General features: G+C 40.8%; 1 protein-coding gene across 3 annotated transcripts in view; it reads left to right on the top strand.

The window, feature by feature from the left end:
* cacna1ea (calcium channel, voltage-dependent, R type, alpha 1E subunit a) overlaps positions 1 to 18,353 on the top strand; it is a 108,901-nt gene that overhangs the window by 39,046 nt on the left and 51,502 nt on the right. For all 3 annotated transcript variants that reach the window (XM_084922143.1, XM_084922144.1, XM_084922145.1), the window contains exons 3-5: positions 4,561 to 4,826; positions 12,885 to 12,991; positions 13,154 to 13,293. In XM_084922143.1, the coding sequence (XP_084778269.1) occupies positions 4,561 to 4,826; positions 12,885 to 12,991; positions 13,154 to 13,293 (513 nt within the window). The remainder of the gene's footprint in view (positions 1 to 4,560; positions 4,827 to 12,884; positions 12,992 to 13,153; positions 13,294 to 18,353) is intronic.

The following is an 18,353-nucleotide window of genomic DNA, read 5'->3' on the forward strand; positions in this document are numbered from 1 at the left end:
CATAAATGTCTCATCTTCTTACTTCTCTGCTCCAAGTCACCGTGGGACTGAGTTTTAAAAAATCAGTCTATCAAAACCACAATCTTTGTCATTATTTGTTGAGGAAAAGTTGTAAGGTAGAAAGTTAATCCTTGGGGAATTTTTCCTTTTTTAGATTCAGTTTATTTCTGCGTTTGTACGGATGGATACTGTCTGGCTTAAATGGAGCACTGTATCATGAAATTAGTTCACGTTCATGACAGAAAGTGGGTTAAGCAACCTGAATTCAACACATGGGAGCTTTGTGGGAATACGTTGCTGAGCAATGACGGACTAAAAGTGTCGAATGAACGTACGTGCATGCATACATGTTTGTTCATACGTGTGCTCGGTGAGTAAGTTTCAAAACTGATAGGAGAAGAGAAACAGTAATGTTCAGGTTTCAGATAGATGCCTGCCAGGTATCTCCGTTCACACTTCTATTTTTGAACCAAAATCTTTGTTCACATCTCATTCTGTGGCACCAAGTCCCATTACAGGAGCAGAGACTGTCAACCTGCTGCCATGTCCATGTTCCTGATGTAGATTTTCTGCAAGCTACACTCCTATAGACTTTCCAACATTAACAACATGTCTAGAATGCCAAAGTAGGTGCCTGTTGTCTAGAATATTTCCTTTCAGTAATACTGTTATCATGGTAAAGTGTAGGGGGGCAGGTTTGAATCTGCTTTTGTTAATACAGGAAGCAGGAAATTTGGCTTTTACAGATTATTAGTTTTACAGATATTTAGAAGATTATCTCCCATAAACTTCTAAATGAGCCTCTGGCATCCCTGTAAGAAAGATCATTAACTGATTTATGTAATTATTTGGGAAGCCAAAATCGACTTTAAGACTGTGTAGTGGTTTACACATTTGCCCAATGAGTGAAACAGCCCCGCTTTGATCCCGGGAGGAGACACAAATCCCTTTGGGGTTGCGTCAGGAAGGGCGTCCGGCGTAAAAAATCTGCCAAGTCAAACATGCGGCGCTGCCTGCTGTGGCGACGCCTTGTGAATAAGGGAGAGGCCAAAAGTAGCTTTTAGGAGACTCATTCGTAGCTGCAAAAGAAATTTAATGAAAATCATGAAAACATTTGAAAATCTTTGTACGCTTGGACACATTGACACCGAGTTCGTTTTGAGCCGGCACATCTGATCAGAGCTTTGCCACACACACTTTATATTAAGTTGCATTTCAAATAATATTTAGAAGTGATGACATTTTATTATCAATGTTTTATTTTTTATTCCTGAACCTTTTACTGATAGATGTAATTACCACGTCCTCCAATATGATGTTTATTTCTCTTTTAACTTCTCCAATATCAAAATAATAATGATCAGAAAATCCCTCCTAGGACTGTTTACCCACAGTCTGGAAAAACTTGGATGATCCAACAGTTAATTTATGTAAATTGACAACTGTGTACTCGAAGAACTATTAAAACAGCCTTTATTACATAAAATGTACATTCATGACTGCAAATGGGAAGTGGACTGGTTCTTATATAGTGCTTTCTACTTTACTTGAGCACTCAAAGTGCTGTGTACCACATTCACCCCTCACACCCATGCATACAAGCACTTTTTCCCCTATGCCTAAGTGCTTTCTACTTAACATTCACACACATTAATTAACATTCACACACCAGGGGATGCATCAGAGATTACTTGGGGTTCAGTATCTTGCCTAAGGATACTTTGGCATGGGGACTGGAGCATCCGGGCATCGAACCACCAAAGGTCCGATTATATACCTTTTGATTTACAGCAACCCCAACTGCCAACTTGATAGCTGATTAGAAATTCAGTTACAAATGATTACTAACATTTCCTTCTGAACAGAAAAGATAAACACCAGCTAGATGGATTTTTTGAAATCCAGTCAGAATGCTCTCCAGCAGCTCAAAATCAATGAAATCAATCAAGACCCTCGTTCGTTTTTTGTCCAGAGAAGAAGATTTACTGTTCCTAGGTCAGCACCATGCACCACCGACCAAAAAACAGAAAATGAACCCACCCAGACCTCGCTGTAGTTCTTGTAGTTTTGCATCATGCCCTCATCAGAGCTGAAGGGACTGTTTCATCTGACTTGAGTCAACAAAGTAAGTTTACAGCTAAAAGTTTTTTTCATTAGAGAGAAACTGAACTGAAAGCAACATGTTAAACAAAGAAACTGTAACCTTTTGCTTGCTGTCTTTTCCAGGAAGGAGCCGTCACCCTTCCCTCTAATCATCCCTGCCGCTAACACCTAATTACCATAATTCACCCCTCACCTCTCAGCTAAGAAATCTGTGACTGCTGCTGCTGCACACTCCGGCAGAAACAATGTAATGGTATCACTCGCTTAGCGGTGCACAGAGGAAGTGGCAGAAGTAGCATTTTTATCAGACAATTAGTTGTTAGAGAGAAATAAAAAAAATGGAGCGTAGCTGTTTTTTAATTTCTTTTCCTCCCCGAATAGTTTTGGCTCATCACTCCAACGGACTGTTATGGGGAAATCCGAGGCGTCTTTTCAGCTTAAATGTCAGATATTTTTGCCTCTTGTGCATTCTATTTTTAACGCCTATAATGTGTTGGAGCACTAATGAGTTGGAAGCCACACACCATTGATCACTGCCTTCGTCATAGCACCATTACAAAAGCCCCATCAGTGCCGGTGTCGTGGTTAACTCTCCCCTGTGGTTCCTCTTTTCTTTGTCTTCTGTTTCCATCATCATCCGTTTACTCTCTCTCTCTGTCAGTTAGAAAAATTATCTGATGAAAGCCGGTGGATTTTATTTTTGCATTAACTCCCTCAATTGTGCCATTAGATAACACCTTTTAAGGCTGAAGTTATACATATGAGTTCATATATTTTTGGGCAGGGACTGTGTAGAGTCTCATTACCAACCCGTCAAAGACGAGGCTGTGTTTATTTGAACATTTGTCCCTTTGGTTACAAATCACTAATATGTCAATCCTCTTCTTGGTACTTTGACATTCTTGCCTGTCTGTGCCTATTTTAAAGCTGTAAAAAGCAGTTAACAAATATATATTTTTCAGTAATTTCCTAAATCCAGTGCATACTGTAGTCTAAGGCAGTGGTTAGGGGCTATTTTCAGCTGTAAATTAATTAACATTTAGTGTGATAATGAGCAGCCTATTTAAAGCCCGCTGATGTGTGTGAGACTGATACATGCGGGATTTGCAAAGTAGAAGTGTCCAGCTTTTTTATGATGATGGAAATGTCATCCAGTGCAGTTGCTCATTATTTATTTATCTGTTTGTTTGTTTTTAACAAGGATTAACTTTGTAACCTGACTCTCATTATTCCTTGTTCCACATTAAGGTTTCTGCGACTATATAAAGATTTTATTCCTTCATTCTGAAAACGTGTCATCATCGTCACACAGACACACACACAAATATGACAGCGTGGCCTCTGTTCAGATAGAAGCTGACCAGCCGACCTATATAAGTGATCCAGTGAACATTAGTGTTTTTAAAAGGCTGTTGCGCACATTTTTACTGAAACCTTTAATCCGTGTGTGTTATGACTTATGGCTATTTCAAATATTTACCTTTGGAATAGGTCGTTTACAGGCGTTTACCTAATGCTTGATGTGTGGTTAGACATAATCTCTTGGAGACTGAGGCAATGCCGCCGAATAACTGTTTCCATTATATGCTGACATTATTTATTCCACCCGTGACTCGTGTTTTATCTGTCTTTCTTTCCTGTCAGCACCCGATTTGTTAACTATATTCACACCTCGCGAGCTGCATAGGTTGGACAGAGGTTATTAGTGTTGATCCTGTCGCATTAGGAGACACAGTTCACTCCTCCTGCTCTCACACTGCGGGGGAAAGAGGAGACGCTTCCTTTACCTACTATCCTGCTGCAGACGAGGCGGGTTTTTCTTTCCCGTCTCAGAGACAGTCAGCTTATTTTGTTGGCATGAAAAATGTCAAAGTTCTTTTCCCTTCGTGCTCTTAACGCACGCTCTTGGTCGCTCTGCTGGTAGGTGGTCAGCAGAGAAGAGGAGACAGGAGATGTGCTCTGAATTAGTCAGTGGACTGTTGCTAGTTTATTTAAAAATCCATGGATCAACCTGCTCTTCTGCTTTTCGCGCAGGGGACTGAGGATGGCTGAAGACGTGACCTGTTGCAGCTTTTCTTTCAGATTTTAGTGCTTGGATGTAAAACGGAGCAAAATGAATCAGTTTTCTCGGTGTCGCGGATTGTTAAATGAAGACGAGTTGAATTACTTTTTGGGACTTGTGTGTTTTTGCGCAAAGCGACTTATTTGGGGAAATTGACTTGGGGGTTTTGTCTGGGCTGCTTACTGGAGCGATTCTGTGATTTTTCTTTTCTAACTTTAAAAGCACCGGTCGCGGTGTTGTTACAAAAAACCCTGACGATGGTCTAAAACTGATCAGGATCTCGCCACCCCGCCGCTGTCACGCCGAGCGCGGTACCGCGCCCTGCTTTCTAGGAGAGTATAACCTCATTTTCTCCCCTTTCTCATCCCACCTCCCGTGTGGTTTGCTTTTAACAGAATGGCCCGTTTCGGAGACGACGTCCCGGGCTTGTTGAGTTCAGGGGATGGAGGGTCAGAGCGCATCCGGAACCGCGATGGCGCTGCCGTGTCTACAGGTGGTATATCTCCAGCCTTCAAGCAGACCAAAGCGCAGCGTGCCCGCACCATGGCCTTGTACAACCCTATTCCGGTCAGGGAGAACTGCTTCACCGTCAACAGGTCGCTCTTCATCTTCGGCGAGGACAACGTGGTCAGGAAGTACGCCAAGAAAATCACTGAGTGGCCATATCCTTTTCAGCTTCACGGTGAAAGCACACTCATCCACTATCTGCACAGACTCGTGTAAATAAAGTACAGCGGTGAGTAAACTGTTATCCAATTGGTTAAAACAAATTAAGTTTATTTGTGGTTCTACAGTCTCAATACTTTCTCCTCATATTTCCACAAGTTGTGCCCAATTTCACAGAGGGCAGAAGTGCTTCAGTATGTTGCCCTCAGTTTCTCAGTGCAACAGAGACTCAACCGTAAATGTCAGCACCATGGACAGCACACACGGGACAATATGTAAGAAATTAAGTCTTCACCGCATAAACAGGCTCACCTGGTTCTTAGGGTGCAGTAAGGAAAAAAGAGGCAAAGAGCAGGATACAAAACAACAAGTTAGAATCAGACTTTTTTCAGACTCGTAGGCTTAATTTTGCTATTCTATATAACAAAAATACAAAATGACTGAAGTTCTCGATGGGATTGACAAAGATTATGGCTAAAGCAGCTTCTAGAGGGTGTTAGTGGGTGTCAATGGAAAGTGGATTAGAGGAACATGAAAGTTCATGTCTGTAAATCTTCTCTGTCAACAATAAGCCGTGACGGCCTGCTTTTTCCATCATATCCACTGCCTCAACTCAAACTCAAGCTGACTGTTCAGTTAACCCACAGAAAATCAATTCAGAGGTGCTTCCATAACTCATTTGGTGTTTTTGGTCACTTTTTACAGCAAAATGATACCCAGGACCTGATTATTACGCCTCTCTGTTTCTGAAAGAAACACTGTTATCAGCTTGTTGCTGCTGGCAACAACACACACACACACACACACACACACACACACACACACACACACACACACACACACACACAAAAACGGTCCATTGGTGACATGTTTGTGCTTCTGCTGCTGCTGCAGCACAGCTCACCAGGTGTCCTGGCCAGGTGTGGCCTCTTTACTGACTATTGTTCTGCTCCATTCAACAGCTTCCTGACTGACTAACTGGCCTACTGCTGATTTAAAAAAACCCAGCAAATAGAATGAGTCCGCTTCTATTGTGTCTATTGTTGTTTTCTCTGGGTTTGCCTCTTTATTGAGTTGATTAAATATAGAAGGAGATTTCAATCAACACTCGGGGAGGAAAAGCATTATAGCGTGTGCGTTTATTATATTACAGCTTCCGAACCTGCAGGGGCTGGGTTATTACCAATATTGATACTATAACTGCACCGATGAGACACATTTTATGTTCTGCAGCAAGGAATGAATTGTCTTTAAATAAAAATAAAGCGTGTGCTGTAGTGACCAAAAAGAAAAAAGCAATGATCCAGAATCACCTCCAGGTTAATGTGTCGCGGTGGAGGGAGTGTCTAGTTACATATAATGAGCTCTACTGTATCCGATTAACAGACATTAACAGGAATTATATGTAATGATGTCTGATTGTTGTGTCATGTGCATTACAACCAGTCATTAGTCACTGACTCATACTATATTACACTGTTTACTAATATTGTTTTGAAGAGAGTGATGCTGAGCTGACTGATGCTGTGTTCTGGTCAACATCGTATGTGCCTGTTATGATCACTGTTCTGAGTATGAAGGTTCAGGCACAGCAAGAAAGCACAGATAATGCAGAAAGTGCAGTGAAATGTATGAACAAAGTGGTTTCAAAGGAAAGGTTTTACATTTTGCGAGATATTGATGCTTATTTCCTTTCTTCCAAAGACTTGAGATTAGACTGCTCTTGTATTAAAGAGTAGCCTAATAGGCCGTTGGTTCTCAAACTGTGGGGTAACCTGGCAACAAATAATAGAATTTGCTGAGATTTTCTTGCTGACTAAACTAAAATTTGGATCAGATACTTTCATACTTATAATAATAATTAATGATGAAAACATTGTTTCTGGGCATTTGCCAGAAAATGGTCGTCAACCAGTGGAGTAGCCTATTAGACAGAAAAGGAGTTGGAGAACTGCCTCGTCCTGTACAAGGACAAGTATCAGCACCTCAAAAGGTCAACAATTAATGTGTTATATGTCTCTTTTCTAATCCACTCAAATCATGGTTTTACATTATCATGTACTTAACTACTTGTTAGCCAAGAACACTGACTTCCTGGGAGTTAGTCATCTCTATGCAATTGGCAGGAAACCTGCATCTTTTCCAGAAATCATTTTTGTTGTTATTCCAAAAGTTGCAAACTTTAAATAGACCAAGCAAAGCACCTCACAAATGTACTTGGTGCAGTGGTTTACAACTTGTACTGGTCCTCTCAGAGATAGACGTGAACAAATGCACACACATATATGCACAGTCTCTGCAGTACATCAGGTAAAGGTCAGCCTCGTGGTTGGAGCAAAACTTGCTGCTGTCACCTCACCGTAAGAGCTTCTTTTTTTTCTTCTGAGTGCTCAATTAACAGCAGATGATCAATTAAGGAATTATCCAGAAGCTTCCGTGGCTGGGTGTGTAAGGATGGAGCGAGAATGGTGTGTGGGCTTATTAGAGCACATCAGATTGTGTTTTAATGGTTATTTGCGTCCGTGATTTCTTATATGGAGTACAGTCTCTTTTTGGAAGGTGTGGTTCAATGTGCTTGTGCAGTTGATAGAAGCCGATGGAGGCCTGGTCTGATAAGGCAGTTATAATGAATTTGCCCGGGTCCAGAGTTTAGCGTGGCAGGCCTGGTGAGGACTTGCAGCTGCTTCTCCTGTCTGATCCCCACTGGGATACCCCACAGTGGGAAGTTTCCCATTGAGAAGGTACACTTCTAAATAATTGATTGATGGTTTTAATGGTTTGTTTCATCAGTGATGCACACAGAAATAATCATGTGAGAGCTGGTTAGCACACTTTGAGCTTCTAAGTATAAAACGGTGCATATATCCTGCCTTATTAGAGACATTCTGTAGTTTTCGCTATGAAATCTAACTAAGATTTAAAATACAATCGCTAATTTAACCAAGGGGGAGTCAGCTTATGATGAACTGATCTAACTGCATCCTAATAACCTTTACTTACACCTCCATGCTGCGCGGTTAGTCTATTTTTTTGTCCAATTCAAAAGTCAGATTTTTTTCATATTCAAACTTTTTTAGTGAATGAGAGAAGATTTCTAAAGTGAAAGTCTCCAGCTGTTCACATAACCAGTATACAAAGCAAATATGACATATGTCTCATCCTGCTACAATGTGCTTTATCGTAATTTATAGTAAATGTGCACCTTTATAGCCTAAGAGAGTGGTATAGTGTATATAAGGAAGGGCTGTAGCTGCGAGTTCACAGTTTGAGGGCTAAGCTACTGCATATAAACATAACTGAATGAATTATGTCTGCATTTATTCTCAAGATTGACTGGCGAACTCTGCAAGCCATCGAAGTATAGAGGCAATGTGAAATTGAACAGAGATTTGACTATGATGCCATTACATCCATCCTTATGACAATAATTCAAGTTTAATAAATATAAATTAAGTTCTCCATAAGGATTATTTCTCAGGCTTAAAGAGAGCTCCAAATGGAGATCACACCAGTAACTTTCTTATGTGTTTACGCATTTAATACTGGCCTCTGCCACAAACACACGGACCTATACACATATGCCACAAATAATTTACAGAGTTCTAATAATCTCAGATACCTGTGATTCGTTTTGATTTTCACCTCCATGTAATGATAATCACAGCGGCTTGGATCCAATCTGGGCATGAACGTATTCTCAGTTGCACAGGGCACCACACTCTGTCTCCATTTCTATTTTTACACGCATGTTTGAGGAGTCGAGGCACAGTGCCAGTGTCACTGTGACTTGGGATTGCTCACAAGATATCTTGCGCTAAAGCTGGTAGACGAATCATGATCGACGTCACACATCAGCTGACACCCAGAGAAGCACCAAGGAGGGGGAAATGGGTTTGGTTAAGGACTTCTGTTAAATTTGTCCCTACAAGTGAACCAGAGATTCAGCTTTTCACTATTCCTTGGAGAATGCAAATCAATCCCACATGGAACCAAGGTTTCCAAGCAGAACATTGCTAGCTTAGCCTTCTTCCTATATTGCATCCTCGTGCCAGCACTTCCTCACACTTGAGGTAAAATTATACGTCATTTATCAGACAAGGCAACCTTCTTCCATTCATAGGAGGTGGCTTCCATGGTGGATTGGGGTCAATATGGGCAGTCTGATGTGATGCAGCCCCATATATGCAACATTTGAACCAGTATTAAGGTTTTCAGAATTATTCACAAGTAGAAACAAGACGAGAGAGAAACCATGGCTGTGCAATATAACACTAATAAGAGTTTACTATCATCCGTCCGTCTCCTTGAGAGTTGTGGTGAAATGACCTTCTATAGTAAATGTTTCACATATAGGTATGAAATGTTAAAATACCTATAAAACTAAAACATTTACATTTTCAAAGAGCAGCCTTCACTCACACATCGATGACCCTGTTGATGTAAACTCATGGTCATGCAATACCAAATTTTTTTCAAGCCCAGAGCCTATTATATTTAAAATTACCTGGTTTGACATAATATTCAATTCATTCACTGTTGTCCACATATCTGAAGTTGGGTGGTAGCAGGCTAAGCAGGGTAGTGTCCTCCTTAGAAACACTTTCGAGTACCTCCTGTGGGATCCCAAAGCATTCATAGACCAGTTGAGATATATCATCTCTCCACTGTGTTCAAGGTTTAATTCAGTTATATTTTACTTCTATAGCACCAAATCACAACAGCGGTTGCCTCAAATCGCTTTACATTGTAAGGTAAAGACCCTACGATAATATAGAGAAAACAGAGAAAACCCCAACAATCATATGACTCCCAAGGACCAAGTTCTTGGGCAACAGTGGGAAGGAAAAACTCCCTTTTAACAGGAAGAAACATCAGGTAGAACCAGGGAGGGGCGGCCATCTTGCCATGACCAGTAGAGGGTGAGGGGAGGAAATCGGGACAAGGATACGCTGTGAGAACCAGAGATTAATAATATCTAATTATTAATATCTAACAAGGCCACTTCTTCCATTTGTCCTTTTCGTTGGAGGTGCTTTCCATATTTCAATATGAAAAAAGGTGATTGAAGAAGAAAACTCCAGCAGCTTAGGCCTATTGCAGCATCCAGGTCTGCAGCTGGGTCTCCTTCCAGTTGTACACATCCAGAAAACCTTCAACAGGAGGTCCCAGGAGGCATCCTTTATTAGATATTTATAATAAAATTAAAGTTTATAGTACTTACAATAGGCCATACACTGGCCAACATTGTTTCATCACACACTAGTAAAATCACAGGACAGAAAACAAAGATCACGCTGACGTAAAATCAGGACAAAAGAAGTTTTGTGAAGACTTTCATTTATTTGTGTGTTTGCAGTGATACCGCCTCACAGATAGTTGAGCTGCCCAGTAACCGTCTCATAGCATTGACTCTTGTCTGCAAGAGGAGCCTGTTGCCGTGGATACCTCTCTTCTTTCTCTTTCTATCTTCATTTTCTCCCCCTCTCTCTCCCCCTCAGTCTCTCTCTTCATCCTGTCTCACCCCTCCTCCAGTTTGCTGCGAGTGTTTCAGGGAATGTGGGGTGTGGCGGCTGGCTGCTGCTCAGAGCTTTCAGAGAGCCTAAGGTGATGCTAGTTATTGCAGGGAAGTGAATCAAAAGATACACTTAAAATACAAATACAGACTAGAGCTTGAGATGTTCTTTTGGGCCGTGTTTTCCAGCTCATTTATGGATTTGTTTATCCAAAATCTTCTGGGTCAATCTGTGGTTCCGCCTAGGTTTAAGCTGGCCCCCCTGCAGGCTAGTGGGAGTAAGATTGCATTTGCTCTGTTTATTTAACTTCTCATCACTCGCATGTCCCAGAGTAACGCTGCTAGCTACAGCTGCCAGCACAACATCGATCTGTCCAGTTTCTTATTTAGCCTCATTCACTCCTCCTCATCAACCTGTTTTGGAAGCTTCTAACTCTTTATATAACCATCATCTTCTCCTCCACCACTCGTCCCCCTTCATTTAAATTGTCACTTTCTCCTGTTGGATTCTTCCCTGTTGTCTCTGCCTCCTCCTTTCTTCAACTCTCCCTCTCCTCTCTGCAGATTTAAGCTCCCTTCCTTCCTTTCTTCCTCCCTCTGCTGCACATAACTAGGATAGAGGGGAATGCCCACGCAGAGCTTTAGATAAAAAGCACATTGCCGGCTTAGTTCAACCAAAGAGGGGCTGGAGTTGAACCAACAACCAATATAGGTCTCACAGTACAGGCAGCGAAGCTCGAAGTAAGAGCGACCCTGTTTATAAGATCACAACCCAGGTCTTACCTGATAAGCCTTCTGCTACTCTGGCATTTTGTTTGTGTGTCTGCATGTCTGTGTATCCCTGTCGGCTGAGGCTGACCTCAGATAGCAAAGCTAAAGGGCTTCCAGCACGTGTTACCCTGTCAGTGCCCCTGCTGTTGGGTTCGATTCCCTGTAATCAACTTAACTGCATCCATTTGTGTTTGCTGGGAAATTCAGGTGTCACTTAATTAAAATACTTAAATAATTAAGAATTTTTGTCAGCAAATATTATGAAATGAACAAAACCAACAATGAATCGTTCATACTGAAAAGTCTTGTCTGTGTAGTCGGATCCTTATGCAGCAAATTCCTGCCAAAGAACTTGACATGCATCAACCTGCTGCTGCACTGCACAAGAGCAACACGCTTTATTTCTGTGGAGTAATGGTGATGCATTTAGAAAGCTTTAAGATAACAGACAAGTATTCTAAAGGAAAGTATCCAGTACTGTACTTGAGCTACACTCATTTCTTTATATTTTGCTTCCAAAGGCTTTCTTGTAATTTTTAAAAGTGGTTCAAACAGTTCTCTAAACTTTTTTTTGTACATCTGTACTTTTTCAGTCCATTCCTTATACCTGACCATTTTCAGTGAAATGTTTTTGTTTTGTTTGTTGAAAAACGGACCTTCAAATCATTCAAGCATAAAAACTGTACCTAACTGAAGGGATAAATCTGTGTTGTATTTACACAAAATAGGCAATTTAACAAAGAAACAATTTTTAAATGTATCTTCAGGCACTTTGTTAATAGCAGCTTATAACAAAAACACAGCTTGTTCCCATTTCTTTAGTTGAATCTATGAAAAATACCAAAGGTAACACAGGTTGATGGGCAAAAAATATTTTCTGTACCAACAAAATCATTTTTCATCAAATACTTGGCACATCTCACCATGGTGTGTCCTTTAAGAAACTGGACATTTGGAGGACAAAGGCAGAAGTGATAGGCCTAAAACAACATGAACAGGATCTGGAAGTCATGTTCTTAAGAAATAAAAAAAGACCTGACACAGGAACTGAGAGATGCATTTGGCCCTTCAGCTGATTCATGGGCCGTTTGCTGAAATTTAAGCAGAAATGGTCTCAGTGCAGGAGTGGCATTCAAGAAGCCATCATGAAGCATTGATCATCTAAAAAGAGAACAGAACAAAAAGGCAGCCAAGATCCAAAGACGAGCTCTGAACGTCCTTCGTGGAACCTGGAGAACTATTCCTCGAGACTAATTAAGGACATCACAAGAAGTCTTGTTCAGGCTGTGTCGAAGAATGAAGGTGGTCATGCCAAACATTGGATATTAAGGTTGTTACAATGGCACAAACTCTGTTTTGAGCTCACAGACTGTATTTCAGTGTGTGTTTAAATGTGTTTTAAAAAATCATTGCACCTATTTCTCATTTTCAAAGCAACATGTAAGGAAATGAGGGGTTGCTCAAGATGCTTGCACAGTACTGGCAATTGCTGACAGTAAGAAAAGCATAGAATCGATAGTATTAGTCTTTAAATTAGCATAAATCCAGAAAAAGGATACTAAAATATAGCCACTGTAGACGTAACCTATGCATCCACTGCCAAACTCCCAGTCAATAGGTTTTTTTTATTATTAATCCATCCATCTTTCTGTTTTTGGAGCATCACGACGGGACTACATATGCAATTTCATCTCACAACTTTATGCTGCATAATGAAAAACAAACTGTTGACATTATCTGAGCCAGTTGCTCCTTAACTTTAGCCTTCCACTCCATTTGAGTACATGATCCTCGCCACCATCATCGCCAACTGTATCGTGTTGGCTTTGGAGCAGCACCTTCCCGGAGAGGACAAAACACCCATGTCCAAAAGACTGGTGAGCTGCACATGATCCACAAACACAGTCACAACTCATAATCTCTCAAATCAAAATATAAGACTAGACTGTTTGAAAACGCACGCACGACACTTTCATTTGCAGCGGCTCTTTGTCAGCTCCGTGTGAACTAATAATTTCTCTCTTGCTTTGTACTCACAGGAGAAGACAGAGCCCTACTTCATAGGGATGTTCTGTTTTGAGGCAGGCATAAAAATCATCGCCCTGGGCTTTGTGTTTCATAAAGGCTCTTACCTCAGGAATGGGTGGAACGTCATGGACTTCATTGTGGTCCTCAGTGGGTGAGTCCAACAGTGTGTGCATGTGAATGTGTGTACATTTACAGATCTGTGAAACAGGATTAGCATCTTGAATTGAAAAGGCTGGCGACTCTATGAGATTTATGGTGTGAAAATACAGTGCGCAGTGTTCCTAGCCTCTTTTTTAAGGAGCTCGCAGTTATTTCTAGCACCATTGGCTTCAAATGCTTTGCCTACTTGTTGCTTATTCATTGGTAATGTTTGAAACCTGAAAATCTTTCTTTTATTGTGGAATTTATGTTGCTAAAGCTGATCAGTGAACCATATAAAAGTCACACAGGAAGTCTTTTGTGTACCTTATAATGAAAGTGGGACGGTGGGAAAGTAAACGTCTTCTAAACCAACTGTTATTTGCTCTTTTTGTCTAAACTTAAACACATTATACTATGAATAATGCTACTGGTGCCTTGCTTGGGAAAGAACCAGGTGAGGATGAGTGTGCCATATCATATTTCATATTCATAATATAGGACATGTACCTGTGTATACAGCCAACAGTGACCTTTATCCAAACAGAACAGAGTAAAGAACATTTACATCGTGCTTTTTATTCCATTAGTACGTTCAGAGTAACAGTTTCTATTTGCTTGAATAAGTTGTGCAGTGCTTAGTATTCACATAAAGGTACTCTTCTGTTTTTATGTAGCTGATTAAATTAACATTAGGAAAAAGTATCCCAAAATTTTATTTTCCAGGAAACGCACAGAGGGACAGATGTGGAGAGTCCAGAGCTAAACTGTGGAGAGCCAAACACTCAGTGGCAGCTACTGTATATAGTCTCCTAGGTGAAAACTAAAGGGGGGAGGCTCCAATCAGCATTCATCACCATTATGTTATAAATAATCTGACACTAATAGAGCAGAGCTGGACACATCAGGCTGCTGTGCTAGTTAAGTTCTAACTTCAAAATAAATTAAATAATTTCATTTTATTTAATAAATGAATAATGTAAGTCTCACCCACAGTCAAGGATGTATATATGTGTGTGTGTGTGTGTGTATATATATATATATATTTATATATATAAGGTGGAGAAGGTGTTGCATTATAGTGCATTTTACAGCAGTTAAGTTCTCGGGAGACACGGGAGCCTCATTGTCAGAGCAGAGAGGGAAATGCTCATGGTTCAAAGGAAGAGCTTGATGAGACAGCAGATTAACCTCGACACCTGTCTCTCGCTCACTGTCTCACACACACACACACACACACACACACACACACACACACACACACACACACACACACACACAAATGAAATATTAATCAAGTCACAGGATAGAAGTACAAAGGGTGGCAGACACGGTTCTTAGAGAATTCTACATGATTCTGGCTGTTCAATTATTGATGAGCTCGGGCTTCTCATGATGCCCCGCTCGCTGTTAGAGAGAGGAAGGACGTGACGTTTGAGGAGAAAGATGGAGGAGAGGAGGGCACGGGAGAGGGGTGGCGTGGAGAGATGAGTTTTGTTCCCATCTCAAGCCTGTTGATCGGCTGACGCCACTGTCACATACTCTTGTGAGGACACTCAACCCTGAAGCCATATTCGCTGTGACCAAGATTAGAAGCTTATTTTTCTAATTCCATGTGGGACCAGAGAGGAAGAGACTATCTTTCTCTGAGCGCTGTGCATACAGGCTGTTCTGATGTGCTTGTATCTTCTGAGTGTGCTGGGCTCCAGTCATGTAAATGTAAATGAATGCATCTGCGTGTAATTTTCACGTGATGATGTTTCAGATGAATTCCATCTTTACCGAACAGATATTTGGGGGGAAAAACAGATAAAGGAACTTTTATAAACGTGAACAACAGCAGCTGCATTTATTCCACTCTCGCACGCTGTGGGTTGAATTTGAACTACAGTTGTGACTTAGGGCGGAAACATGCTCGATCTGGCTGAAATAGCCTCTAAGGTTAAATTGTATTAATATTCATCATGATGAAGTGAGCTGCAGATAGTTCCCTCTCTAAATTATCATTTTAGCCCGTGCAAAGATAAATTAATGAAAATGTTCTCATCGTGTCTCTCTCTGTTTCCCTTTTTCCTTCCACTCAGAGCCCGTTCAACACTTCCAGTGCACGTCAGCACTTCCAGACTTCTAGGCTATCACGCTAGGTTTGCAACTTTATTGGAAAGCAGATAAATGTTATGAGATCTGGTTGGTATTATGAGATGTAACACCAGTTTTGTCTATCAGTCAGTAATTAGGAGGTCTCTACAGACAGGAAGAGTCTGAGTGTGTTGCAAATATTCTGCATATAGATGCTTTCAGATACAAACACTGAACTGTATTCATATTCCATTACAGTCACTTGGCAGCGTCCCTCTATTTTCATTGTGGTTGTAAAGCAACACTTTCTTTGCAGTGCTACATGAATGAAAGTTTCTGTGCAATGAGATGGCGACGGCTGAGCTAAAGTAGGAGCAAGAAAGACTGAAACGGTGACCAGTCAAGCGATTTTTATCCCTTGGCTGCAAAAAGGTTGATGGGGTGTTGGCATCCCCCCGGCAGGTCAGCGGGCAGTGTGGACACACAAGTTTATGAATATAATAACTCGAGAACGAGGTGACGTAAGATTTTGAAGTTGATACTGTGGGTGTACTCACTAAAAGTCTTGGACAAGTTCAAATCCCGGTGACCTTTACTTCAAGGTCAAGGTTAGAGGTGTGAGGAGGCTGAGGGGTAGCACTGGCCTGACACCCTCTGTCCTCAAAGGATGCCATCCAGAAACTTCAAGAAAGATAAACAGGCAGAATAACTGTTGATACAAATAATCAAAGTACCAATAATCAAATTAACATATGGAGAAACAAAAAGAATGAACATTTAAGGCAAATACAGCATTACATATTCAAAAAATGTGCATCAAAGAAGACATTAAGCAATATTAGACGCTGCTAAATGTTTCAGGAGTATGTGAATGTTGACCTCAGAGTGCAGTCAGTCAGTTAACAGTGAAGTAAGAGTGTGCTCTGTGCTCTTTGTGAGCCCCAAAGATATTAAGTGGGGAAAAGACGATTACATTTTTTTTTACTCACATGCTAAATAAACAGTTTGACCTCCATTTTTGAAAAAATGATCACGTGAGGGGATTATTGGTTTTTATTTACCTTGTGGGACTCTGAGAGATTCTGTTTATGTGTGTTGAAGTCTGCGGTCACCAAAACGCTCAGAAATGGCAACTTGAAGTGGACTTGACTTACAAGATTATGAGTTCTTATAGTGCAATTACAACAAGCCTGCAGTAAATCCACTACGCTTTCAATCACACAGGCGGGAGCCCTCATTTAAAACTGCCCGTGGAAACATAACACACGAGTGTTGGCTCAGACTACTAAACCTTTCCTCAGTGACTACCCCTGACTCCCTCAACATTTCGTGTGAACATGTGTAATTATGGAAGCATTTGCTAAAAGTGTCAACGCTGGAGGCTGTGATTACCTCAGCAAGCTTCCTTGGTGTTTCAAGATGGCCTGTATTACACAGAGAGCGCGAGTGGGAGGGAGGTATGAAAAACCAGATGGCACTTACTGTTTACTCAAAAGCTGTTATCGTGTAACGGAGGGCTGTTGTGGTGGAAATTGGAATAGAGGGTTTTCCTCAGGCCCGCTCACATGGTTCACCAGCCGGTTACTCCTGCTGAAAAAGCAAGCTGTGAGGCAGAGCAGCGAGGAGGAGAAGCATGGGAGAAAGAAAATAAGTGAAGAAAAAGGAAGTGAAGAAGGACAAGATGGATAGAGCTGGAGCAAATACGAAGAAAGACTATTTGCATAATCGCACGTACTAATTGGTATCGTAGTCGACGCGTTGGCTGCTAAGCCCTCCATTAGAGTGGCAAAAGTTGGCAGAGGCAACGCCCACCACGGGTTTGTTTCATCACTGTGTGCCAGACCCTCAGGGGGGTGAGGAGGGGGGTGGTTAGCTCAGAGGGAGCTGATCAGTGTAAAGATAAGGAACCTGGGAGATGAGCATTTCTGTGGCTCTTATATAGAGGATAATGTTTTTATAGACATTGCTGCCAAGTTTGTTATGAAGATTTTTTCAGTCTTTTCCTCTTTACTTCAGAAAACACATCTTGATTTTATTCATTTGGATCCCCATTAACTGTGCCCTAAAGCTCAGCCAGTCTATAGAGATACTGCCAGCTAAGTACCTGAAATGTAATTTTAGAACACCAACAAGTAGAAAGAGGAGAGGGCTGTTTAGAAAGCCTGTAACAGGAAAATATCTGAAGCACAGAGGGAGGGAAAAGATACTCGGGGAAATAAATGATGTAATATGGCTCTGATGTAGCAAACACTTTAAAATATTGTGTTTTCAAGACTTTGAGAAATCTGTCTGTTTTTCAAAACGGCAGCTAGTTATCTTGTTAATGTGATGCTTGTCTGTAAATGATAAATCATTGAAATATATTTAGGGCAGTCAAATATTGCTTCCTAACTCTCGGTCAAAATTCACTTTCTTTGTTTTTCTTTTCTGTCCGTTATGGTTGTAATAATCCAAAATAAAAAATCTTAATAAAGTTCTAATAAAATATGACTATCAAGTGGACAGTTATAATAAATGCCATAATGCCCCACTTGTACTAACAATTCTGATTGCTGCACTGTTGGACACGACGGGGGGAAAGAGTAATAAACTTTAAGCATCAAATGTCCAGATGGTGGAGAGAGAATCAAAATCCAAAAGGACAAAGTGACACAAGAAACCAAACTCACTTCCAGAGTAATTAATCAAACCATGAGTCCAAAACTTCATAAATACTAAAACATAACTAGAAATCAAATGCTAAGAACTAACATTCAGCATCTACCAAGATGATAATTAAAGTGAAATAGGAATCAAAATACCTCAAAATAATAAAAACTTAAAGCGCTAGAAGAGTAACAATGAACAGAAAGCCTAAACCTGGACAAGAACTTTATAAACCTGTTGAATTATGCTGCAATGTTATCTCGTCGTTTTGTACATTAGCTTGGGAGAAAACAGAAAATGACAGATTTATACCTTTAACTGACAGAGACAGTTCCTTTTGCTGTGAGA

The sequence above is a fragment of the Perissodus microlepis genome, chromosome 23 (genome assembly GCF_051167445.1).
Source record: "Perissodus microlepis isolate ML-2025 ecotype Zambia chromosome 23, ASM5116744v1, whole genome shotgun sequence".
NCBI classification, from domain to species: domain Eukaryota; kingdom Metazoa; phylum Chordata; class Actinopteri; order Cichliformes; family Cichlidae; genus Perissodus; species Perissodus microlepis.